The sequence below is a fragment of the Xyrauchen texanus genome, chromosome 15, assembly GCF_025860055.1.
Source record: "Xyrauchen texanus isolate HMW12.3.18 chromosome 15, RBS_HiC_50CHRs, whole genome shotgun sequence".
Taxonomy (NCBI): Eukaryota; Metazoa; Chordata; class Actinopteri; order Cypriniformes; family Catostomidae; genus Xyrauchen; species Xyrauchen texanus.
Window position 1 is genome coordinate 29,384,493 of NC_068290.1, and position 27,698 is coordinate 29,412,190.

Sequence of the window (27,698 nt, forward strand, 5' to 3'; positions counted from 1 at the left end):
TGTGCTTTGGGAAAGCTTGCAAAATATTGCAATAATAAAGTTGTATCTTCAAAATCACACACACACACACACACACACATACATATATGCAGTATATAGAGAGAGAGAGAGAGAGAGAGAGAGAGAGAAGCTTAAGTAGGGCCTATTTGCCTCAAGGACTTTTAAAATAAATTGTTGGAAGCGCTTGTGTAATCCTAACACAAGTCTACTTTTGTTGTGTCCATCATCACTGTTAAATTGTATTAATGGCAACGTATATTGTATCCAACATTTTAAAAAGCGAAGTAGTTCAATCTGCAATGGAGAAACACACTTCTGTCTTTACTTCTCTGAACTAAACGCTCAACTGTAACGTCTCATAGATCTTGATCAGGCAGCCCTCCCCTCCCCCGTGCTTGTAACCAATCATCGTTTTTGTTATTATCGCTCAAACCACATTCTAGCCAATCGCCGGCTCCGTTCTTTGAGGGTTTGCAGTGGCGGTAATGTTATGGAGTTTTCTCTCCTGCTCATCAGTGGCAAATAGGAAACGTCAGGCCTGCACAAAACGGTAGATTTAACGACATTTAAAGATCAGCATTCAAGTGGTATTGGCGAATAAAATCCTTTATTCCTGCATGAGAGCCAAAGAGAGCATCGAAACATGGTGGTTCTCAAAATTAGAGACCAGGTGAGTGATGTCTGACACAGCCAGCTGAGCTATGCTAATTGATGCTACACGCAACTGAACGAACCAGCAACCTCACCGATGATTAGACTGTCCAAAGTTATTCGCATATATAACAATATATTACAAGCGAATAAGTGCTCGAAACGTCGCTTTTAATTATTTGTTATCTCATGCAGCAGGTTTATAGCTAGTAGCCTCTTGAGCTAGACGTGCGCAAGCAACGATATCAATATAACAGATCGTGATGAATGATGAAGTGTTAAATATATATATTTTTTTATTAATGTTCAGCAATATGTAACTCAAGAAATCGCTTTACTTCTGCTTAAACATTAATTTAAGGTTCAGGCAACAGTTGGTCTGTTGAGGATGGATGGTCAACACTTCTTTGTGCTGTTGTTGGGATATGAAAATGCATAGATTATCAGTTCTATATTGTCATTTCAGGATTTAATTAGTTGGATGTTCATCTGAAATGGTACATTTAATGTCACTCGGCGTTACTTAAAAACAATTAAACTGAGGGCACGACAGGTGTATGGTCGCCTATCAATGCTGTATGAATCCACAGCCATGCATTGTATTTGGAAAATTAATAATATATATAAATACACCTGATTTGATTAGTGGGGTGATTTGGGTTCAGGTGTCTACATGTAAGTATAAAATGACCTTAGGAGTGGGAGAGAGTTGTCAAATATTTTGCACATTTGACCTTTTTAATGATGATGACACCTTAAATTAAAGAGGCTTTTTATTTAATTACTGATATCATAGATTTGAGTTGTCACATTACTTTCTCCCCAACATCTCTACATGTTGAAAGGTTTTAGGTGTCTATGTAGATTCTGTGGTGGGACATATTCTCTTTATGAGGTGAAAGGTGCAGCGACCTTTCCTTCTGGATACTTCCTTTTAAATCCAGATTTCATTGCAAAGCTATTTCTTTATTGCAAATACTTTGTTCTTGTAACATTTCATTAGAGGTCGACCGATATAGTTTTTTTTCAGGCCGATGCCGATATTTTGAAATCCGGGTCGGCCGATGGCCGATTATTGCTGCCGATTTAATTTGGCCGATATGTGCTTGTTTTTAACCTCTTATTTGAACCTTTTATTTTAAAGATAAAATGTAACACAAATAATTACTTAAGATAGACAAAATTTCTCAACAAATACATTTATTGAACACTTGACCAATCTGCCCTTGTACACTTAAATCAAAAATGTATAATGTAAAAACATATTGTATAAATAATGTATAACAAATATATTAAATAAACAAAGCAGGTGTTACGAACTGCTCCGAGACATGAAGGTTGAGATCCAAATGCAGCTTTAATTAAGGGGCAATCCAGACACGTAATCCAATATTCAGAGCATCCAAGAGAAGCACAGGCATAACTAGGGATGGGTATCGTTAAGGTTTTAATGGTATTACTATCTTACCGATACTGCTTATCGATCCGGTACTTCAACGGTATTCTTAACAGTTCTTTTTGTTATATATATATATATATATATATATATATATATATATATATATATATATATATTACACAAAGATAAACGTTATATAGGCACAGTGATTTAATTTCAGGAAGGTGTACTAACATTACTGTTCAGGTGTGGTCTAAAAAGAAATCTAATAAAGTAATCAATTGTAAAATAACACTGCATAGTTTATCATAGATAGATTAATGCTTATTAATGCAGAAGTTATTCATTCAAGAGCTGTAAGTGATTTTCTATTTGCCTTTTGTTGTTTGATTCGCAGTAATGGCTCAATCGTCAGCATGTTTATTAGGATGCTTCCCCTTTAAGAGTCTAATAGGCTCCTGATGCAGCATATTTTCTCCCAACTATTTCCATAACTACGTCCATTTAAGACATAAACTGTGTTTAAGTGAATCTCCAAGCCGGTTGTTTTGACATATTTTTGTGTATAGTTGATCGTTTAGACGCGCACATGAAACCCAAAGTAGCCTATACTTTGCTTGTCTCTTTGCGGTCTGTTTCGGAGCGCGCGCCGCATTGGGAACGGTATCTCTTGCGCTCTTTTTTTATTATTAAACGCGTCCCGCAATTCAGCAACAGTAGCATTTTACAACAATCACCGATCGTACTGATTCTGATGTTAAGTTTGAGTTTTAGGGAGAAATGTCAGTGCACCGCTGTGAAGGGAAGGAAGTTGTGCTAGACAGAATGCGGCTTATGTATAAATATTCTTTTTATAATCTTTGGAAGGCGAAATCTAAAATAAAATCAGACTAATATCACAGATCTAAACCAGGCTACGTTTGAATGTTTAGTTCTGTCACTCATAATGCAGGGCTCGTGTTGTGCTCGAGATCTCTCTCTCTCTCTCTCTCTCTCTCTCTGACTGCGCTAAATTGCATCACAGACGAATGGTTTCATATTATTATACATAGAAATGGCTGGCGAGATAAAATAACTTTCTCTTTATAGCAATAATAAATGTATTTTTTTAATTTTTACAGTACCGACAGCAGAACCGATAACGTCCGAGCTTACCAAAGCAGTCCTTCAATAGCCTATACTGCGTTGGTATCTTTTTTTTTATTACTTATTTCTCTGCATTGAGTGACAACCCTCTCAAATATAAGAGACACAAACAGAACAAATAAAAGTCTCAGATTCACTCTCTGTAATTGCAAAGTTCTTGCTTACTTATTGTTACATGATAGCAACCCTTCTGCTGTGATAATGCAACTTCAACTACGCTATCAATATCCAAAGTAGCCGAACGTCATGTCGCCTATCGCGTTTTTTCTTGAAGTTGGCAGTAACATATCAAAAGTTTTTAATTAAATATAAAGAAGTTATACAAATTTAACCCTTACTGTTTTCTCCAAGGAACTTAGCTCCTTCCTTAGGCACTGGATGAGGTCTGCTCACTCTGCTGGAAAATGACTCTAGGGGCAGCGTGCGTCGAACACATGTTCCACAACAACACTATAGGCTGCCCACAGATGCGCCTGCCTAATAATCGGCTTGATATACTTGGATATTGGCCGATGCCGATTATGTTAAAAATGCAAAAAATCGGCCGATTAATCGGTCGACCTCTACATTTCATGCTTTTATATGCATTTATATCCGTTAATAGGCAATCATTACCTTATGCATTTGGAAGATGCTTCTATCCAATACAAATATAAATGTGTGTTCCCTGAACATTGAACCCATAACCATGCCATCATTGCACCATGCTCTACCAGTTGAGCTACAGAGTTCAGTATTAAGTTGTTTGTTTATACATGGGTACATATGTTTACATCTCTCAACGTGTGTTGTCTCTGGTGAGGGAGGATGAAGAGATACCGAAGAGCCCATCTCCATGGTGATGGTATTATCTAGAGGAGCTTGTCAAAGGAGACAGGACACAATCACAGCGCTTGAATAGGTTAGGCCCTACACGTTAAAAATATAATGTGCATGCGACAGAGCACAGGCCGCATGTAACACACAGTGCCTTGTCTCAGCTTAGAACCATAATACTGCACTAATGGAGTCTTTTCAAACTAAGCTTTCTTCAAGTACAAATGCTTACTTGTTCTGTTCTCTCGTCTCTCAGTGTGAGCTTGTCTTTAGGCCTCTGCTGAGTCTGACAACCTGAACTGAGACTAACTTGATTTAGATGAGACAATAAAGATGTTGTCTGAATAGATGTGCTCTACATATTTTGTATTAATGCATACGAGACTGATTGTAATTGCAAAAAAGAGACCATAACATCCATAAAATGTTCTTTACCTCCGATATATAATAAACCCTTCTAGTTTAGAACCTGTACATTGCGCATATAAAGTACATGTTATTTTGAATGCCTTTCCAATGCTGTTGTTCGCAAGGGTAGGATACTGCATAAATCATAAGCAAATTAGCTCAGAGCAGTTGTAGGAATTGTTTGTGGCCAATTGAACAGCAAGAAACCATTTCACAACACTCAAGAATGTGTGACTGAACACTTCCTTTTACTTTGTCATAGTGTTCATTCTTCCAATGAGTCACAGCAACCATGCATTGGAGGGGATGTGGAATGTATGCACATTGTTTGCGATGCCTGCTTTTGTAGGTGGTGATAGTTTGACCTTGCTGGAGTAGCAATGCATACAAGTCTGATATCTGTCAGCTGTTGTCACTTAATTTATTTGTTTGTGAAAGTTAGCTAAATATTTAATGACAATTAAAAAAAATGTGCCAACTGTGTCCTTCATACACCAGTAGTGCAAGCTGAACTGCTTTGAGGATCTGTGGTATCCTGCATCAACAGTCAATCTGCACTATTTGCTCCATCTGCTTTCTCCACATTGGTTTAGAATAGGATTTTGTACCCATCTCTTATCAATAAACATCAATAAACATTTTTAAATCAGTCTTTTTTGGGCTTGAGTCTTATTCAAGTCTTATTTGTTGTTTTTGAACAAATTCTGGAATGACTTTCGGTTCCATCAATGGCTCTTGAACATGCATTTTTCCTCTAATGTGGATTGAACACCGTAGTAAAATACTTAATTAAAAAATTATATTTAGTGTCTTTTGCAGTGCTATTCAGCGGCAGTGCTGTACTCTATGGAATCTACAGCGTGGAATCTGCACGCACCGTGTACTTGCCAAATTAATGACTCTTAGTAGGGATGTCATAAAAAATCAATTATTGATCAGCATGTTATTTTACCGATAGATTTGAGGCATCGATATTCAAATATTTGCTGAAATTTAAATTAGAAGCCCAATTTGCATGCTTTCCTGTTGTCTCAATTGGCCTCTGTTTAACAGTCTGGCGCAATAAGTTTGGGAGACCACAAGAGGGTAATATAACATGTATCTCACACACACCACTTAGGCTCTGTTCAGACTGCAGGCAAATCTGAATCGCATACTGTCCGCACTATTAATTGCTAGTGATCAAATAAAATTTGCGCATTCAGACATAACCAACCTATCTGCATGGGTTGCTTTGTTAATGACGTAGGCGTACCCATGTGACGATGCTTTCAATGGCTCGTGTGGAGCCATTGAAAGCTGGAGACTTCATACTATTCTCCGCGGCATCCACGCACAACTCACCACTTGCCCCACTGAGAGCTAACCACATTATAGTGACCACAAGAAGGTTACCCCATGTAACTCTACCCTCCCTAGCAACAGGCCCAATTTTGTTTATTAGGAGACCTGGCTGGAGTCACTTAGCACACCCTGGATTCAAACTTGCGAACTCCAGGGGTGGTAGTCAGCGTCTTTACTCTGTGAGCTGCCCAGCGGCAGGCACTCTTGAGAATGTACTTGCTGCTTTTAGAAAAGGTCATGAAGCTTCAGCGTACTATTCCTGGCTAATTCAAAGTCTAGGGGATGGGGTTTTAAGATCTCTTAAGAAGTTATGGGAGAGAGACTTGAATTTAGTAGTGGAAGATGGAGAATGGTGTAGGAGTTAAAAAAATTGTACGTTTAGGGATGCAAGGGTGCGCCTCATTCTGCATAGTTTTTTATAGGGCTCCCTCTATATTGTATAGGCTTGGGCCAGTTGGAGGATGGGAACATAGCCCAGGTTTTTTGGTGCTGTACTAACATTCGAGAGTTTTGATCGAGGGTTCAAAATATTACTTGTGAGGTCTTGAGCACTCCGATTTGATTTTGCCCCAGACTGTGTATTTTGGGTGATGGGGCGGGTATTAATATAATAAACAAGATATAAAAAACTGGGTCCTTACCAGCGTGATGATCGGCAGGCAGGTTACTCGTAGGTGATTGAAGTCGGCTGGTGCGCACTCTTTTCTTGAGTAGTGCACAGAGTTGGGCAGAGTGGCGGCTTTTGAAGAGACGTCACATAAGACGTTTGGGTGCATATGGGAAGTGGGGCACTTATTTGGTCTTCCTAGAAGGTTGCCAGGCTGGAGCAGTGGAGAGGGACAATTTTGATTCAAATTAATATGTGGAACCCTTTTTCTTTTGTGTTGGTTAAGTTTATATGGTTTTTGTTATGTCATCAATTATTTTTTGAACCGTCTGTTTACATGTGTGTCTGTTGTTAATTTAATGCTTGACATTAATGGGGGGGTTAATGGGAGTTAATAACTGATAAAAGTTGATTGTGTATTCTTATGCTGTTTGTTTAAATAGGAGTATGGAATCAATAAAAATAAATGTTGTGGCTGATCTGTGTATAATTTGGTAGCAGAATGCTGAGTGCAGTCTTATTTCCAAATATTTCTGAAAAGTAAGAATCTGTAATGAAACCATTAAAGGATCGGAACCAGAATAGTTAATTCCTTAATATTTCCATCCCGAGTAATTTTTTGCTTTCTTCCCTGTTGGAATTGGGTGGAAATCAGCAAGGACCTGTCATTGTGTTATAATACTGATATTGCTTTTCTTAAATGGTTCATGACATTTTTTGAATTGTATTATCTTTCCTGTGGTTGACTGAAAGTTAGGAAATATTTTTGGCACCAAAACAGTCATAATTTAGTAATATATGATCATTTTCCACCCTGTCTCTGGCCCTCTGTCTGCAATGCTCAGTTTTGGCCTTAGTGTCTCTTTTAAACTTCATTGTTAATGTTCACTGTTATGATTGGCTAACATCGTGCAGCCCATCGACTTCAGCTATATTTGAAACTAATTCAGAAGAGAATGAACATTTATAAAACACAATTTCAGGGTTTACACATAACAAACTTCTAACATATTGCATCCAAATATATTAAACTGGTCACTCAAGCAAAGCAGCAACATCTCTCTCTCTCTCTCTCTCTCTCTCTCTCTCTCTCTCTCTCTCTCTGTAGCACCATGACAATAGTTTTTATGTATTGCAATTCACAATTTCTCATTCATCTTCAGTGAACTTTGGTGCATTGCACAACAAGTGCTGAACTTCCCGCTTCATCGTAGAGCATAGGCACATCAGTGTCAGTTAAAAATAAAAAACACGTGAGTAGGGATGTAATGTTTTCAAGGTTTCACTATATACCTTGGTTTTAAAATGGATGGTTATCATACTGTTGAATTCTTCTCATTGACAGTATTGCATACATTTTCTATTTCTAAAATCAGTTAAATTAAGAGACATTTACACAACAACATATACACATGGTGAGATAAAATAATTCTTTAAATTGCACCTTTCTCATGTTACATTCGACTGTCACTCAATTTTAAATGTGACATGCAGGTGTCGCGAACACTGCATCACGAGCACATCAGAAGTGTAGCATGAGTGCTGCCCGAACGCATCATACAGATGTTTGAGCCGGAAACTTTATTTCCACCGACAAAGCGGTTGAAGTCCACTGTCTGGGATTACTTTGGTATGTAGACTCATGAGGCAACATCAGTGTTGATATCTATAAAGTTTGTTGCAAAGAAGGATCGGCTTAAACGGGAAACGTGCACCATTCCATGGAATTTGCGGAGATGAATGTAAGTTATAGCCCCTGTTTAAGAAAAATACCAGATTCAATAGTTTCCATGATATGTTGCGGTGCATTGATCAATTGGCCACCGATCTAAATCAGCCGATTTTTGTCTTAAAAGTCTTTGATCGGCGATTGTGCCTAGAATCGGGGCCGATCTTTTTTTGCAGCACGCAGGGGTTCACACATACCCATTCAACATAATGAATGAGCTCTTTCTCAGCGCTTGAAGCATGATAGTGTGGCCTCTGCAGGGTGAATTGTTGGCAATTCGAAGTATTTTCGAATTTAAACTTTCAGACATGCTGTAATTCACATGAATATGCTGGTTTGTTTTTAAAAATGTGTAAGAATTACATGTGTATGAAAATGAATTTGCCCCTTACGAGTCATTACGGTAGTTATTCTGACTCGCTGCACTGTGAACACGGAGAGGATAAAGAGACTCCAAAATGGGTATAAAAATGAATTAAACAACAAATACACCTGCATATACAAATCTGAGTATACGTGATGTAACGTGAGTCATGATAATCAGATATTCTGTTGAGCGATAGAGACTGAGCAATCATGATCACTTTTAGCTTCACTCCCTTCAATATGTTCCCTTGCGGTGTCAATCAGACATGCGCGCTCACCAGTGCTCAATCTCTCATCATCAGGCACTCATCTATCTCTTCAGTCACTTCGGCACTATTCTGTGAGGATCCCAATTTATATCAGATTAATGTTGGTCACATTATCACTAATCGCAGCAATTACATTTTAAAAATAAAGCCACTGTGTCTTTACGCATTTGCTGAATAATTAGTTATTTGTGTTACAGCAAAACGCCAAAGACAAATATCATAGATATTAATGATTTTCCCTGGAGCAGATTTAGAGCTTGTAATGGATATATTTTTCTTATTTTTTAACATATTTCTGCTTTGTGTGATGCTCATGTTTTTTACTACTTACCTGTATGTAACAATGACCTTTTTGATATTGACAACAGAATTATTCATAACTGTTTCAAAACAAATAAACGTTAGCAATTCACAAATAATTTAATTTCAATGTAATTTTGGTAACTTTAAAAGGTTCCATTTATTAACATTAGTTATTGAACAAACAATATATTTTTACAGCCTTTGTTCATTTGAAAAATATAATGGTATTTGTTGTAACTAACATTAAGTTCATTAGTTCTTGTTAACTACAGTTATGTTAAATAATGTTATCAAATCAATGGAACTCTTTTTGTAAAGAGTTGCCATAAATTTACTGTGTGGTGCATAAACATATAACTGCACAATATAACACTAAAGTGTGGCAAATGGCACTTTTTAAAAAAACGGTATCAACCTCAAATTTCCTGATCAGTGCTAGGGACTAGGTAGGCTAAAGTTATGTTTATGCTTTGTCACATTCACAAATGCAGCAAACATATTTAAGCACTTGTTCAACATTACAAAGTGCCAACTGTTTTTACATTTGTCTAAGTTCAGTGCAACAGTAGGCCAACGATGTGTTTGAAACTACTAATAATATTTTATTTCTCTGTGTGTTAATCAGACATATTTCATTACCAAATATATAAACCGTAAACATCTATTCAATGCACCTCAATACCGTGCTACCGTAATACCGTGGTATATTTTGTGATGGTTATCATACCGTGAAAATGTCAATCCATTACACCCCTACAATTGAAGTCAGAAGTTTACATACAACTTAGCCAAATACATTTAAACTCAGTTTTTCACAATTCCTGATATGTAACAATAGAAAACCTTTCCTGACTCATGTCAGTTAGGATCACTACTTTATTTTAAGAATTAGGAAATGTCAGGATAATAGTAGAGAGAATTATTTATTTATTTTATCACATTCCCAATGGGTAAGAGATATATTCTTTGTTAGTATTTGGTAGCTTTGCATTTATATTGTTCAAGTTGGGTCAAATGTTTTGGGTAGCCTTCCTTAAGCTTCTCGCAATAAAGAATTTTGGCCCATTCCACCAGACTGAACTGGTGTAACTGAATCCGGTTTGTATGTCTCCTTGCTCGCACACACTTTTTCAGTTCTGCCCACAAATTTTCTATCGGATTGAGGTCAAGGCTTTGTAATGGCCACTCCAATACCTTGACTTTTTTGTCCATTAGCTATTTTGCCAAAACTTTGGAGGTATGCTTGGGGTCATTGTCCATTTGGAAGACCCATTTGCGACCGAGCTTTAACTTCCTGTCTGATGTGTTGAGTTTATTTTTTTTAATTTTTTTTTTTTTTTCAATATATCCACAATTTTCCTTCCTCATGATGTCATGTATTTTGTGAAGTGCACAAGCCTCTCTTGCAGCAAAGCACCCCCACAACATGATGCTGCCACCCCCATGCTTCACAGTTGGGATGGTGTTCTTCGGATTGCAAGCCTCACCCTTTTCTAAATGTCTCTTTGTCCCCATGTGTATTTGTAAACTGTAGTCTTGGCATTTTAAATGGCAATTTTAGAGTAGTGGTTTCTTCCTCGTTGAGCAGCCTCTCAGGTTATGTTGATATAGGACTCGTTTTACTGTGGATGTAGATACTGGTCTACCTGTTTCCTCCAGCATCTTCACAAGGTTCTTTGCTGTTGTTATGGGATTGATTTGAACTTTTTGCACCAAACTACATTCAACTCTAGGAGACAGAATGTGTCTCCTTCCTGAGCGGTATGATGGCTGAGTGGTTCCATGGTGTTTATACTTGCGTACTATTGTTTGTACAAATGAATGTAGTACCTTCAGGTGTTTTGGAAATTGCTCCCAAGGATGAACCAGACATGTGGAGGTCCACAATATTTACTACAATAAAGTATGGACATCCTTGCAAATGTAACCAGTTGTAGAATTATATTTTTAGTTTGTTCTGAGTTAGAATTTTGGTCGAATGGAAATTATGTAGTGTGTGTTTAACTAATGTTGTAGTGTTTTTTTTATCTTCTCACACACTTGCACTAAATGATGCTTCAACTTTAAAATAAATAAATAAATAAATAAATAAATAAATTCCAAGTATTTTAATGTCAAGAACGTAAGAAAAAATATTGATATTTGCTTTTAGAATATGTAGTATTGTGAGTTAAAATCCTCAGAACACATTTTTCTCCCCCACATCTAATTCTCTGTTGCAGATTACTTCACTTTAAAATATCCTAACCTATTCCCTATTGTCAATTTACACTGATTAGCGGAAAGGCTGCATGAGAGGCAGTGGCTGGTTTTATTTAAAATCCCTCTGGCCATTGAGGATGCACTTACATAAGCACTACACATGCAGTCTCATGACAACACAAAAGGTGTTGTTGCTTCGGTTTGCTTTCAGAAGTCTTTTGGGGAAGAGATGAAACCATACTTACCCTCAGTTATTGCAAACACAGACTATGCATTTTTAAGTTCACACCTCTGGACACAGCTGAAATGCCTTAGTTCAGACTTGGCCAAGTTTTTCATAGTCAGCTTTGTGACTTAAATTTTCTCTCTCTGATTTTCAGCCTGCCCTGCTAAAAGCTATTTTCAATGTGGATCCAGATGAAGTTCGCTCTCTCATTTTCAAGAAAGAAGATGTGAATGTCCAAGTAAGATTTGAACTGAATTACCCTTGTTGGATAATCTGCTATGGGCAGAGTTTATTTGAATAGAACCACCTGTTATTGCTGGTCAAACATTGTTGTAACTAGTCTTTCTTTCAGGACAATGAGAAAAGGACGCCACTGCATGCAGCTTCCTATCTAGGAGATGCTGAGATTATAGAGCTCTTAATTTTATCAGGTAAATGCATCTGCATATTCATCAGTTATTTTACATATTGGAAGCTGATCATATCTCCCCCTTTGATTCCAGGTGCCTTCAGATGTGGCTTTGGTGTATTGTTATACTGTTGTTCATAGTGAATCTGTTGATGTTTTCCTTGTGCTGTAGGGGCGAGGGTGAATGCCAAAGACAACAAATGGCTGACTCCTCTGCATCGCGCAGTGGCATCCTGCAGTGAGGTACTACATTCACAGAGAAAAATGACAACCTGTAGATGTTCTTGTGCACTTACACACTCTGAATTTGTCGAATTACCATTCCATATGTTGAAGTAATTAGGTTACCAACCGAACACCCACAAATTAATCTAAAATGAAATGTAACACATCAGGATATTGATCTAGGTCTTCATTTGATCCTTTTCCTCGTAGGAGGCGGTGCAGGTTTTGCTAAAGCACTCTGCAGATGTGAACGCTCGAGATAAGAACTGGCAGACTCCTCTCCATGTGGCCGCCGCTAACAAGGCGGTCCGATGTGCGGAGGCATTGGTGCCACTGCTGAGCAACGTTAATGTATCAGATCGGGCCGGACGCACTGCCCTGCACCATGCTGCCTTCAGTGGCCACCTGGAGGCAAGTAAACTCTCATTTGTGTATGTGTGGGATTTAAATTAATGCTGATATTTCATAAAGTATCTAAGGTTCAATTGAGAGATAAAGGTTTGATCATTATTCAGGGATTTTGTGTTTTGTTACATGATGCTTATGTTGAGGAATGTTTTCATGAAATAATATTTTAATGTTGTTTTAATAAATGTCCTATGTGTGTAAAATGTGCATGTTTTCCTTTTGTCAGATGGTGCGGTTACTGCTCTCCAGGGGAGCAAATATAAATGCATTTGATAAGAAGGACAGAAGGGCTATCCACTGGGCAGCATACATGGGTGAGATGGAGCGATGTTTGTTTTTCCGACCTCTGACACAACCATACGTGGGATCTTCAAACTCATTCAGACCCTCACATATTAATTTGCTCTGTGTCTCAGGTCATATGGAAGTGGTGAAACAGCTGGTGTCTCATGGTGCTGAGGTGACCTGTAAGGACAAGAAAGCTTACACGCCCCTTCACGCTTCAGCGTCCAGTGGGATGATCAGTGTAGTCAAGTATTTGCTGGACCTGGGAGTGGATGTGAGTGTTAACATAACACAAAAAACATATATGGTCTTAAAATAAATGCCTTCATTCTTATTTTGCAAAGATACTTCAGTTCAAGTTTGAATCCAGGGCGTGCTGAGTGACTCCAGTCAGGCTTATTAAGCAACCCGTTTGCCCATTTACCGTTAATACAGCATAAAAACTGGTGTGACGGGCAGAAATGTATTGTCTCCACCCGGATTCATTACTGTGACTCTCACGCCACAGCACCAGAGCACATCTACCAAGCGAGCCTACAAGCTTGGCATAAAACAGCATAATGCGGTGGTCCCATAGACATTCAATGGGCCTAACTGTCTTAACATGCTTGTTGACCGCTACGCACTCTCCTATGATAGAGCCGTGGAGTTATCTCGTAAATAAAAAAATCTCTGACAGTGCATCCCTGTCAGTGATAAAATGGAGAAAGGAGCTCTTAACACTATTTGATTTACAGAACAAGCACAGATGGAACTTGTGTTAGTATCATGTATTTTTCATCCTTTGTAAGGTGCATTTACCACAGAAGCACGTCAAGTCTTAACAATCACCAAAACGCTGAATTAGACGTTTTTGTTTTCAAGTGCTTTTCATGGGGAGTTCAAAGCAACCTTTGTGGGGACTAATTATTTCAATATTCAAACTCCCACTTAGATTTTGGGAAACGTTTAATGTTACTTGAATTGGTGATATTTTAGTTAATTGTCTTTTATATTGTGGAAGGCTTTGTTTGGAAAATGTTAATAAAGCATTATATTGTTATATATTGTTTTGTTTTCCTTCCTAAGATAGACATTAATTAATTTTGACAAGAAAAGAAGTATAGTGTCAAATTTCAGCACTTTTCAAATCTGTGATTTAATCGCAATTAACTACAAAAAACTATGCAATTTAATTACAATTAAAGATTTTAATTGACTTGTCAGTCAATTTAATTGCAAGTGTTAATCGCAATTAAATTGCTTAACTAAATGACATGACTGTTGTGCATATGAATGAATATGTGTAGCTATTTGTGTTGTATTACATTCCTAAATTTGTGCACATTCGTACTGTTCAGTTCATTCTCTGGCAATCCTGCATTCTATTAGGTACAGAACTGTATTTAAACTGCCAAAAAGCTTGTGCAGTGCACATTCTGTATGGGTCATTCCTGTTACGCATTCCCTTTTGAATTGTTGTAATTCATGGAAGTATTTCTATAAAAGGGTACCAGAACCAGACTTGCAGAAATGTGCTCTGGTCAAGTGCAGGCACTTAAACTTTGTTAGTTAAAATATGATATGATTATTCTCAATAGCAAGAAAATTAACATAACAGTTAGCCATTGCTCAGGGAAGGGTTGAGAGTTGAGGGGGTCAACCTGAAGTTCAATCGAACCAATTTTTGACATTTTATTTTAACAGGATGGAATGTTTATGAGTGAGACAAACATATCAGAAAAATCATGAAATGTTTTATTAATTTGCCAGTTTTTGTAAGAATGTAAGAAGTTAGTGCATGGCACCAGGGGTCATGGCAAAAATGACATCATCCATTAAAACAAAGTAGTAAAATTATTTAAAATGATTAAACCCCTTTGAAAAGCCCTATTTTCACTTAACTGTGATAATAGAAATCCAATATGATTTTTCTATTTAAAGATTGTTAGTTCAGCATTTAACCCATAAATTAAGTCATATTTGATGGGGTCATGAAAATTCACTGCATAACAGGAGTTACCTGTACCCCTAAACACTTTTTAATTGTGGGTCTGTTTACAGATGAATGAGCCAAATGCATATGGGAACACTCCACTGCATGTGGCGTGCTACAATGGGCAGGATGTGGTGGTCAACGAGCTGATCGAATGTGGAGCGAATGTAAACCAGGTCAACGAGAAGGGTTTCGCCCCCCTACATTTCACAGCCGCCTCACGTCACGGAGCTCTCTGCCTAGAGCTGCTTGTGGGCAATGGCGCTGACGTCAATATCAAGGTGGGGCTTTTGTTTATTAGGTATGCCAGACTAGCTCAAGAGATTAAGCTAAATATTATGGAAGCTGTTTCAGGCCACGTCCACACTGAGATGGCATTTTTGAGAGCATGAACAGAGCTTTTGGATAAATGTAAAAAAAAAAAAAAAAAAAGGGTTCTTTGCCTTGTAGTGTGGATAGGGAAAACGGAGACCTGAAAACAATGATATATTTGTTAGATAATAGTTTATCAATCATAGATCTTAAAAAATAAATAAGGGATTTTTGCCTTTTTAATGCTTTATAAAAACGAGACCTCAAAGTACACCATATTCATGAAATGTGCCGCATGCTACTATTTTATATTGTGTTACAGAACCGGTTGTGTAAGAGGCCGTTTCAACTACTCATCTCAATCTGGTTTTGAAACCTGTTTGATCTGTTGTTTTTTGTTGTTTTCTCTTCTTGCAGAGTAAGGACGGTAAGACCCCTCTACACATGACCGCAATCCACGGGAGATTCTCAAGATCTCAGGCAATTATTCAAAATGGTGAGTCTTCAGATTTTTTATATTCTGTTGCTGTTATGCAAACTCACATTATCTGAAGGTGTTATGCATTTGTCTGATGTGTGTGTAGGTGCTGTGATAGACTGTGAAGATAAGAATGGGAATACTCCTCTGCACATCGCAGCTCGATACGGACACGAGCTTCTCATCAACACTCTGATCACTAATGGAGCTGATACAGCCAAGTATGAATCCACATTCTTGTGTGTTTGTTAAAAACTCAACATAACTACTGTTTCCTTAAAACACCAGTGGTTGATTGTCTATTAATGAGATTTACTATATTTTCTTATCTTTATAAAATACACACACACACACACACACAATATACATATACCAAGATAAATCACACCACCAGTCCACAATAAAGCCAAACACATTCAGACAGACATTTTTGTTTATTGGGTGGTGTCTCGTCTCATACATTTTTTTTTGTTGTCGTTTTTTCCAAATGCTTCCCTAGACTATTCCATTCGGGTCATTTCATTTAGCTCAGTCTAGCTGTTTTTTAAAAGCAACAACTTGTCTCATCTAAACATCCCCTAAGAAATGCATCTGATCATAGTCAGGTGAACCTGATACCAGCCTTCCTTAAGACCAATTAGTCATTTAGGCCATTTTGAAAATAAAAGATTTGGACATATAGTGGATTTATAGAAAGACAGAGGTATGTCTTTGCAAACCAAAGAATGCTTTAATTGAAGCATCATGCATAAATGTGAGATGCTGCTGTCTTATTTTAATGTAACTTAAGCTCTTTTCTCTTGCAGGAGGGGAGTCCACGGCATGTTTCCACTGCATTTGGCCGCTCTCAGCGGCTTCTCAGACTGCTGCCGTAAGCTGCTGTCATCAGGTAAGATTCATCACTGCTTGAATAGTCAGCCAGTGCACTTTCTTTGCACGGATTGCACAATTTGTTGCTGCCCTATTCCTTACAGGGATATAATGAGCAGGTGTCTGTTTCACAGGCTTTGATATAGATACCCCCGATGACTTTGGAAGGACCTGTTTACATGCTGCTGCTGCTGGCGGGTGGGACTCTCTTTGCTCTCTTGATTTTAGTTTAAAGAGTTAACCTAAAAATAAAAAATTACTCGCCCTTTGCGATCCCAGATGTGTATTGCTTGCTTCTGCAAAACACAAGCAAATGTTTTAGATTAATATATCAGCTTTGTGGTCCTTTCAGTGCAAGTGAATAGTGACCAGAAATCTGAAGGTCCAAAAAGCAGCGTAAAAGTAATCCATAAGACTCCAGTGGTTTAATCCTTATCTTCTGAAGTGATATGATAGTTGTGGGTGAGAAACAGATCAATATTTAAGTCCTTTTTAAACTGTAGATCACCACTTTCACATGTGGAAGTGAAACTAAACAGGCAGCACATGTGACTTTCAGATGTGAAAATGAAGTCGAGATTTATAGTAAAAAAGGACTTAAATATTGATCTGTTTCTCACCCACGCCAATTCGCAATATTCATCATATCGCTTCTAAAAATACATTTATGCTGCTTTTATCTGCTTTTTGGTTCTTCAGATTTCTGTCCACTAATAACTTTCATTGAAAGGGCCAACAGAGCTGAGATATTCTTCTAAAAAAAATCTTACTTTGTGTTAAGCAGAATAAGAAAGTCATACACCTATACGATGGCATGAGGGTGAGTAAATGATGAGAGAATTTAAATTTTTGGGTGAACTATCCCTTTAATTGGGTGATGTAAAGTGATGATGGATTCATATCTACCACCTAGTGCATACCATCCATGGTTTCTTTCACTGTATTTGAGTGTGCAGTATCTTATCAAAACTTACTTTCTACTGCAGGAACCTTGAGTGTCTGAATCTTCTCCTCAACACGGGGGCAGATTTCAACAGAAAGGACAGCTTTGGAAGGTGTTTGAAATGACACTAATAATCATCAATTACACTGGAGTTCAGGGAAATCTGTTTGAAAACATAATAGTTTTTGCAGTTCCTTTTGGTGACTGTTGAGTTTCAGAAATTACACACTTTACATTTAAGTTGGGGAAAAAAAGTAATACAAAATCTATTTTTTAGGACACCTTTGCACTATGCAGCTGCAAACTGCAACTACCAGTGCCTGTTTGCTTTGGTGGGTTCAGGAGCAAATGTCAATGAGCTGGACAAGAGGGGCTGCACCCCCCTTCACTACGCCGCTGCTTCTGATGCAGATGGAAAGTGAGTTATATCATGTAGAAGTGCATTGGAAGGGCAATATGTCATGAGCCACGTGTATTTACCAGTTTCTCTCACTGTCAATATTTTAGGTGCCTGGAGTATTTGCTGAGAAATGATGCTAACCCAGGGATCCGAGACAATCAAGGCTACAATGCAGTGCATTATGCCTCCGCCTATGGACACCGCCTGTGTCTAGAGCTGGTGAGAGACCACATAAATCATATGATACAGGATAGGATCTCTGCTTTGAATGTTTTTTTAATCCGCTGTTTTTTTTTTCTCTCAGATTGCGAGTGAAACTCCTTTAGATGTGGTAAGGATTATGATACTCAACACAACAATTCATCACTGCCTCCGAATGATCAGGCCTAATTAGGTTTGTTGTGTCTTATCTTAAAGTTAATGGAAACCTCAGGGACAGACATCCTCAGTGACTCTGACATACATGCTCCTGTCAGCCCACTTCATCTGGCTGTGAGTACAATCTGTTTGTTCTATAATGTGGGGAAAACACACATTTGAAATATGGGGGGGGGGGGGACTAGGGTGAATTTCATGAAAACCATCAGGAGCATCACCTGGTCATACCACCACACCCACAAAAATATGTTTTGCATAAAGAACACAAAGCATATTTTTAGGACCATTGAAGGACCATCATTCACCAAAAAAAACCTCATGCTCCCCAGATATGTATGACTTTACAATGCAAGTTAATGGTGATCAGCACAGCAGGTTAAAGGTCTAAAAAGGAGATAAAGTGATATAATCGGTATGGATGAGAAACAGAGCAATATTTAAGTCCTTTTTTTACTATCGATCTCTACTTTCACATTCAGCAAAGGTGAAATTTGATTGTTAAAAAAAGTACTTAAATATTGATCTGTTTCTCACCCACACTTCTGAAGAAATGGATTAAATCAATGGAGTCTTATAGATTACTTTTATGCTGCCTTTATGTCCCTTTTGGATCTTCAAAGGTCTGGTCACTATTCACTTGCATTGTATAGACCTACAGAGCTGAGACCTTTTTATAAAAATCTTTGTTTAGCAGAAGAAAGTCATACACATCTTGGATGGCATGAGGTTGAGTAAATCAGAGAATTTAAGATTTTTTGCTATGTGACATTTATGTTTATATTATTGACATTACATTGGAAATAAGACGAAGAAGAGTTGTCAATGAGAATAATGGGAATTACAAAAAGCTTAAAAGGAAAATATCTGGACAAATTATGGTTGGATTTGGTGCTTACTTTGCCATTTGTTTTTGGGGTGGAATGTGGCCTGTACATGTTTTCATTAGAGTCAACCTTAAATTTGCTTTTATTGTCCCCTTTAGGGGAAACTAGTTTTGCAGCAAGGTGCCAAAACAGACTCCCATTCTAATCACAATAAAACACTATACCATAAACAACCCAATTACAAAAACATAAGACTTTATGCAGCGTAGTGGCATTTTTCATTTTTGACAGGAATGACAATGGAGAATGGAAGTACAGTCTGTTCAGTATACTGTTTAAAGTTGTATAAAGGTCCTAGATCACCATCGAATTCTCACTAGTTTTTTTTATAGAGGTTTTTTGCTTTCTGTAATTTTTGGGAGATGTTTTCGCTGAATGTATAATCACCGTTCATCTATCCCTCACTGCTTCGTTTACATTCCCGTCAAAAGTCAAATATGGCGCTTGTCTGAATTAAGTCTATTGTGTACTTATTCCCTGGTAGTTAATGTTCATTCAATCAAACAAAACCTTCTGTGCTTTTTCGATTAATTTCTGATACTTTCTGGGTGTGGTTCTTCCTGATTAAACTCAATATACCTCCACTTGTCCACAGGCTTACCATGGACATCACCATGCCCTTGAGGTGCTTGTTCAGTCTCTGCTGGACCTGGATGTGAGAATGGCACAAGGGCATACACCATTGGACCTGGCTGCCTTTAAAGGCCATGTAGAGTGTGTGGATGTACTTATTAACCAGGGGGCTTCCATCCTGGTGAAGGATTACACCCTCAAACGCACACCCATTCATGCCGCTGGTATGTGTCCACTAGTAGGAAAGCATGCAAAGCAGTTTGATTCTTTGCATTATTTGTGACTTTTCAACAGTTTACATGACATTGACGAATCCTGAATTGGTAATTCTGTTTCTGATATAAAAATGTTGATATAATTGTGTATTTGATATATATTATGATATATAAATCTAATTATGATGAAAAAATATATATATTTCAGGGTTATTAATTTTTAAATATATAAATTATGACGTATGTATATGCTGTAATTGAACAATTTATACAATATTAACTCATAGACCAGTGACGATAAACTCCAGAATTGCCAGATATCCGCTTGAACATATTGGTCTGTTGCTTGTAATCACTCATGATTCACATCTGTGTCTATTCTCTTGCCATGTAGCCACAAATGGTCACTCTGAGTGTTTACGTTTGCTCATTGGAAATGCTGACCTTCAGAGTGCAGTGGACATCCAGGATGGAATTGGCCAGTAAGTAAATGGCTAAACAAATCTCTCTTTATATAAGGAAATAAGGCTACACCTGTGGAGATTGTAGAGACTTATTCATATCTGTGAACCTTAGGACTCCTCTGATGCTGTCTGTGCTGGGCGGACACACAGACTGTGTTTACTCCCTGATTAATAAAGGAGCCAACACAGATGCCAAAGATAAGTGGGGACGCACTGCTCTACACAGAGGGGTAAATCACAACCGTTGACATCTGATATTCTTTGGCACTTCCAATATTTGTACTCCGAAGTATTTAAAATCTTTCAGAATAAACACTTCTGTGGTAATACTTCTTATCTCTTGCATTGGGGAATATCTTACTGTTGGATCATGAGTTGAATGTATGGTTGTGCTGTTCTGTCCAGGCGGTGACAGGCCATGAGGAATGTGTGGAGGCTCTGTTGCAGCACAGTGCCAGTTTCATGGTACGGGACTGTAGGGGGCGCTCTCCAGTGCACCTTGCGGCCGCCTGTGGCCACGTTGGGGTGCTAGGGGGCCTTCTGCATGCTGCCCAGTCAGTAGAGAACATTCCTATCATCACTGACCACCAGGGCTACACGCCACTTCACTGGGCCTGTTACAACGGTGAATAAACACATTCACAACCACAATCACAGATTCTACCCTTTTTGTCTAAAAGCCTGTTCATGCCAAGTCTAATGCCACTAAATGACACAATTGTCAAATATTTTTGCACCAAAACTGTTCACAGAGTCTGATGCCAAATTTCTGCAAAAATTTTGCAAACTGTAGTCATTAATTTTGTTCTGTTAGAGTTTAGATTTCATTTGCATTAATCCAAAACTCTACAAAATGCAAAAATCAGAAAAAGGAAAAAAAAACATAAAAAAAAAACATTTTCTAAAAATTTTATTTGTTACGATTTCCTCCATTTATATTAAGGTCATGACACTTGTGTTGAAGTGTTGCTGGAGCAGGAGCTATTCCATAAGACTGAAGGGAACACCTTTAGCCCCCTTCACTGTGCTGTGTAAGTGGATTTGATTTGTTTGTTTGTGTTTAAGAAACACAAGATTATTAAACTTCTTTATATTTATAACCTTCAGTATAAATGACAATGAAGGAGCCGCTGAGATGTTGATAGACACGCTTGGTCCTGCCATCGTCAATTCGACTGATTCCAAAAACAGGTAATGCCTACGATGACATAACTGTTTCACAAATAAATAGCATTTATAATATAATTAGGGAAATTATTTCTCTCTCTGTAATAGGACACCTCTTCACGCTTCAGCATTCACAGATCATGTGGAGTGTCTGCAACTCTTGCTGGGTCAAAATGCCCAGGTGAACTGTGTAGATGCTGGAGGCAAAACTCCACTTATGATGGCAGCTGAGAATGGCCAGACCAATGCAGTCGGTAGGAGTTAAAAACTTAAACCTGAAAGGTTTGTTTATAGTTAATAGAGTTTGAGGTTGGTTTAGATGTGTCATGATGTCTGTGTGAATTTGGCAGAGGTGTTGGTGAGCAGTGCAAAAGCAGACCTCACACTGCAAGATGCCAACAAAAACACTTCGCTTCATCTGGCCTGCAGTAAGGTAAGAAACACACTCTCTTGCATGTCTTATTTCTTCGTCGGAAGTTGTTTTTGCATTCTGCTGCATTGTGCTCAACCCATTGAGTGTGATGGGACATCAATGCCTGCCAAACTCTTTTGAATTTGGTAAGGAGAAAGTATTTTAATATTTAAAAAATTACACATCCTTTTAATGTTTTCTCACTTTTTAATTTACCTTCTCTGTGGGTTCCATTGTGCATAGTGACTTTATCCCATCTGTTTCTCACTGGTTATTTTCTCATTATTGTATAAGCATGATTTGTAGTACTGCTCTGAGCATGTCTACTGCCCATAATTAATTATGCATTGGTTTTTATTTGATCTCTGTAGGGCCATGAATCCAGTGCCTTGTTGATCCTGGAGAAGATCACTGACAGAAACCTCATCAACTCCACCAATGCAGCTTTACAAACGTACAGTCAACACACAATAATTGATTACATATACAGTTATATTAAAAAACGTAAAGCTTGATGTTAAGTTCCCTCTTCCAGGCCGCTGCATGTGGCAGCCAGGAATGGCTTGACTGTGGTCGTCCAAGAACTACTTGCTAAGGGTGCTAGTGTGCTAGCTGTGGATGAAAATGGTAATTGTGGATTATTACTAACCTTAAGAATGTCATGATTACAGTTATTAGTGTTTCTTTAAAAACTACATTACTTCTAAGTGTAATGTATTGGTGACCATATGGAGCGCAACAGCACCCACCCACTTTTTCAGCCGCCTGGGTTCCAGAAGTATTTTTACCCTGTAAAAATTTTTAATGGGCTATTCATAAAATCCTTCATAAGAGGTTTAAGCCGTGAACCAAAGCAAGGGGAGTCACAACATTACAAACTTTGATTTGAAGCAAAACATTTTTGAAGATCTGATTATGTGACTTACCGTCTTTCACAAGGGCACGGACTACACTCACATGATGCATATGCGGATTAAAAAACAATGGGAATATATAAAACTATTGATTTTAGGTTGTTGATTCAAATTATAGAAACAATATATTTTACATATACTGCAAAAAGTTCTGATATGTATAAAATAGATAAGTAGTTTGAGGATTTAGGGAGACCGACTTCATTCACAGTGTGTCACGGAAGTGTGTCCTTGCTACTGGAATTGTTTGAATGGTTTTGTTGGTCATGTTTCTCTGCTAGAAAATGTCAAAGTAGCTTTCTAGGCAAGTCAGGCCACTCATTGGCCATCTTTGGAATGCACACGGACAGGCTGGGCATCAGTTTTCTATGTAAACAAGCAGCAAATAAAGTACAGCTCCTACTACTAGAATGGGGAGAGACCAAAATCTCCAAAGTGGTTGATCAAGATTACGATCAGAGAAACTATTTGAAATCTGTAGTAAAATCTGACAACAGTAGTATAATAAATTGTGCTCAACTCAGGTAGTGTAGGTGTTTACCATGAATTCCGATATTAAACACTTTTTATATGAAAGAGTAATAACCTCGAACCTCACGGTAGCTCTTTTTTTATTTTGTTTAGATTTATAAGTTGTCTTAAAAAATAAATTAGTCTGTGGGAAAAAAAATTATGGTATTGTTGGGATTGGGACTGTTGCGTTCTGTTGAAATAGCTTTGTTTAGCTTAGCTTTTTTGTGAGTTATAGCTGTTACGTTAATGAGGTCTTTTTTATTATTATTATTATTATTATTATTTGTGTAAGTTTCAAATTATTTCACATTGTACATCATGTTCTTGGGTCGGTTGCACCAGTCATGCATAAGTTACAACTTAGATTGTTATAGCATTAATGAACACTAAATTACAATTTACACACTTAAATATTACACTTGGGTGAAACATCACCTTACGTGTAAAGTAAATGTTTACGTTTACTAAACTCGTACCAGAATTCCTCCTCCTGGTGCAGCTTTAATTCTCATGTGGCAGTTTTACCATTCTCAAACATCTTCACTTGTCTCATTGTTCTGCAAGGCTACACTCCTGCCCTGGCCTGTGCTCCTAATAAAGACGTGGCAGATTGCCTTGCACTGATCCTGGCCACCATGATGCCAGTGTCTCCCAGCGGAGGTGTAGTACCCAGTCTCACATTCAGTGCCATCAACCACTACTCCAGCCCCACTAAGAGTGTCACCTTTGACAGTCTGCCCATGCTCCGCTCCGAACATAGCTCTTATTGCAGCTTCAACAGCATTGGCTGCCACGATGGCTTCTACAAGGATGACGAGCTAAATGACTCTGACTCAGAGACCTACTAAGGAAGAGGAGAGAAGGGCACATCTTGTCTTAATTACCCAGCAGCGGGTCACTCCGCAGAGCCTTAAGGGTCTCTACATACAACACACACACGCACATTTACACATATACATGAGGTGCAGCAGGCTGACCCCCTTAATCTCTGCCAGCACATCATGCCCTTAAGCAGATACCTCTGCTTCACCCACACAATGGAACGGATAGGTGGGCGGACCTCCCGATATGGCAATAACAAAACCAGTATCGGCAGCCTGGGAACAATGTTTGCACCGGCAGTTTGACACTGTCTTTGTGTACCTTGTGATTTGGGATTCTGCTCTTTTTTTCTCTTTATGATAATGAGAGAGGATTTGAAACTGTCCCTGGACTGATTGTGATTCTTTCAACGGTTAAAGTTAGTGTGCACTTCTGAATCGATCATTTACAACTTGGAGAAAAAAATATTTATTTTTAAAATGAATTTTTAATACCAGTCAAGTGCTCTGTCCCTTTGCGGGGGGAAATCACAGTGTTTCGATTGTTTCAAAACTGCAAATTGAGGACACGAACATAAGCATTGTAACATGTTTGGCCACAAGCCTGAGTGAAGATAACTGCTAACTGTCTCCATCTCCAGTTTTAGGATAAATTATTCTTTTTATCTATGGTATTTATTTTTACTTTTCATGATTTCATCATCGTTTTGTGCCTTCATAAATTACTGTATGGAAGGAAGGTGCAGCTTGGAAGAACAAATCTACGATGCACAAGAAGTTAAACACTACGTCTGTGAAAAGCACTGAAATCGAACAGAGGCTCTGCATGCTTTGCTCCAGGATGAGAAACACAGTGTAAACCAATGGTAGAACAGCGTTTGATCTCTTTGTATGTTGATATATGAATATAAATATATATTATATTTTTTCTGCCTCTAATTAACATTACATTTACGGGCAGCTATGCTCATTTTGATTTGGCAAATGAAACCACTCGATCCTTCTGTGATGGCCTGTCTAAAAACCTGTTTGTCTGAATTTCAAGCTTTGATTTTTGAATGATTGCAACTGGAAATCTGTTTCAGACCTCTGCCTGAATGAGTGGGGATAAGCAGGTAACAGTGTTTGCTTTCCTGCCCATATATTTTGTGAAAAATAGAGACTGGCTGGTGCAGTGTATGGTTACTGGCTGCTTTCCCCCTACTCAGAACAAGAGATTCCTGTATATTTTATGGTTAAGTAAATAAATGAGTTGTCATTTGAATAATTTTTTGTTCATGTCACAAATTATTACTGCATTACAACTATGATGCACCAGGGTGAACGGTAAGCAGTAAATCCAATCGTTTTATCGATCTCATTTATAGCAAAGCATAAAAAATTAAATATGGTGTCTAAAATTTTAAGTGATGAAAGGCCTTTTTGAAAGCACTGCTGTGGATAATGGGGACATATCCATATCAGTGACAAAGTCTTCATATGTCAAACTGTTTGTAATTGTAATTAACTCACATTTTTATTTATTTTTTTATTGTTAATTTCAACAGGTTCATGAAAGTTTAACAGATGCTGCCTTGCTTTTTCCTGGGTTCAGGAGAGTTCAGAGTGCATATCAATTTGTAAACTCTTTATGCAAGCTTTCAAATATTGTTCACTGTCAGCACTGAGATGCTATTGGTAAAAAGATTTAAATGGCATCTGATTGAGCAGTTAAAGGAAATCAATTCATAGGCTGAGTTTGAAATGACATACTACCAAACTAATCTTATTAAAATAGTTTAACCTCATGAGGTCCTGGGATGCTTTTTATACGGTATTGGATTTCACATGTACGCTGGCCAGCTGTTTCCTGCTTTTCCCTTTCCTTTTTCGTTAAGAAATGAACATAAGTGCAATTTATATTAGTCTACAAAATTAATTTCAAGCATATACCCTCATCCACAACACCCACAATGTTACCCTGTCATTCTGCCTTGTTTGGCAAAGTTAACACACCTCAGGCCAAAATGACTTAAGTTCAGGCGTGACATTTTGAATGGCGCAAGCTGAAAGGTTCTTTATACTTGTCTGTTAGCCAATGTGATATGTCAAGCCAATTGGCTCAAATGGCATAAGCTGATAGGTCCTTTGATCTGTAATTATAAACATATATACTCTTACTTTGCTTAACATTTAAATTTGCCCAATTAGCAAGTAATCAGGTTTCATTGCAGCGCACTGACAAAGTTTTCTCTGAAACCCTCCAGTCTACTGCTACGTGTAGATTTAATTTATGTCTAATTATGCAGCAGCATATCCATGTCCACATGCATCACTCAGTATGTCTATGCATATTTAGTAGCAAGTCTACGTATTTGGTTTGCAGCATCGCAGATCTAGTCCACCAAGACAATATCCTATTAAAATGTCATAGCTACATTTACATACTAACACTTTCAGAGAGTTGTCAAGAGTTATTGCAACTGTAATGCACTGCAATAATTTTCTCTGAAACCCTCCTGCTTCACCTGTTTAGATCTACTACATGGGGATTGTATTTGTCTAATTGTACAGCAGCATGTCCACATGCTTCACTCACTATATCTGTGTATGTTCTAGCAGTAGTAAATGTCCGTACTTGCAGCAGCAGTGTAGCAGACCAGTATCCTATCAATATATCATACCCACATTATCATGCTACATCTTTCAGAGAGTGGTCATGACTGAACTGACTATTGCAGCCCACTTGGTTATAGGGACTGATGAGGCTCCATCATGGTGAGCTGCAGAACCTGATAGCTGTTCTAGGGTTTGAGGTCCTGTGCTTACCAGACCGGAGTGCTTCAGGTTATTGCTTGGTGTGTTTGTGCTTAGGAAAATTATTTTTGATTTGATTGTCTCAACCAAGATCATTAGAGCTCTTGCCTCTTTTTGATTACCAGTTCCAAGTGGATTTTACTGATCTCAAGTTAAATGACTTTTTTTATTGTTTATAATGTGGTAGTTTCATTTACATTTTACATTAAGTCATTTAGCAGACGTTTTTATCCAAAGCAACTTACAAATGAGGAACATAGCAAGCAATTTGTCATACAAAAGTCAACAATATCAGCACTATTGCACTGCCAAGTTCTCAAAGAAGCTGGAGTAGTATAGAAGCTAGCATAGAAGAAAGACCGATACTTTTTTTATTTTGTTAAATATTAAGTAAGTCCATCTAGTGTGGATTGGTTAAGTGCTCTCAGAACAGATTTGTTTTCAGCTGGTTCTTGAATGCTGAGATGGTTTCAGTAGATCGTGTGGAGTTTGGAAACTCATTCCACCACCGAGGAACATAGAAAGAGAATGATTGTAAAATAGACTTTGTGCCTCTGTGCGACGGGACCACCAGGAGCCGCTCTTTCATTGACCACAGAGAGCTAGTTGAGACATAAACCTGGATGAGGGAATTGAAGTAAGAGTGTGCTGTTCCACAGGCTGTCCTGTAGGCCAGAGTTAAAGCCTTGAATTTGATGCAGGCAGCTATTGGTAACTAGTGGAGTGAAATCAAGGGTGGGGTGACATAAGCCATGAAAGCCTTGCATAAACGGAAATCTCCAGGGCCAGA

At 38.0% G+C, this 27,698-nt stretch overlaps 1 protein-coding gene across 1 annotated transcript; it reads left to right on the forward strand.

Annotated features, from left to right (window-relative positions):
• The first annotated feature begins 482 nt into the window (after window positions 1-482).
• LOC127655709 (serine/threonine-protein phosphatase 6 regulatory ankyrin repeat subunit A) lies at window positions 483-25,356 on the forward strand. Its single transcript, XM_052143654.1, has 28 exons — window positions 483-670; window positions 11,621-11,704; window positions 11,819-11,897; window positions 12,048-12,118; window positions 12,311-12,511; window positions 12,735-12,822; window positions 12,925-13,067; window positions 14,837-15,049; window positions 15,498-15,576; window positions 15,665-15,779; window positions 16,365-16,447; window positions 16,563-16,626; window positions 17,415-17,483; window positions 17,649-17,789; window positions 17,879-17,990; window positions 18,076-18,102; window positions 18,189-18,263; window positions 19,629-19,830; window positions 20,216-20,303; window positions 20,398-20,515; window positions 20,691-20,910; window positions 21,229-21,316; window positions 21,393-21,476; window positions 21,561-21,706; window positions 21,803-21,885; window positions 22,236-22,318; window positions 22,400-22,491; window positions 23,856-25,356. Exons 1-28 carry the CDS (start codon window positions 644-646, stop codon window positions 24,137-24,139), a joined length of 3,159 nt encoding a protein of 1,052 aa, XP_051999614.1. The 5' UTR covers window positions 483-643; the 3' UTR covers window positions 24,140-25,356.
• The last annotated feature ends 2,342 nt before the right edge of the window (window positions 25,357-27,698 follow it).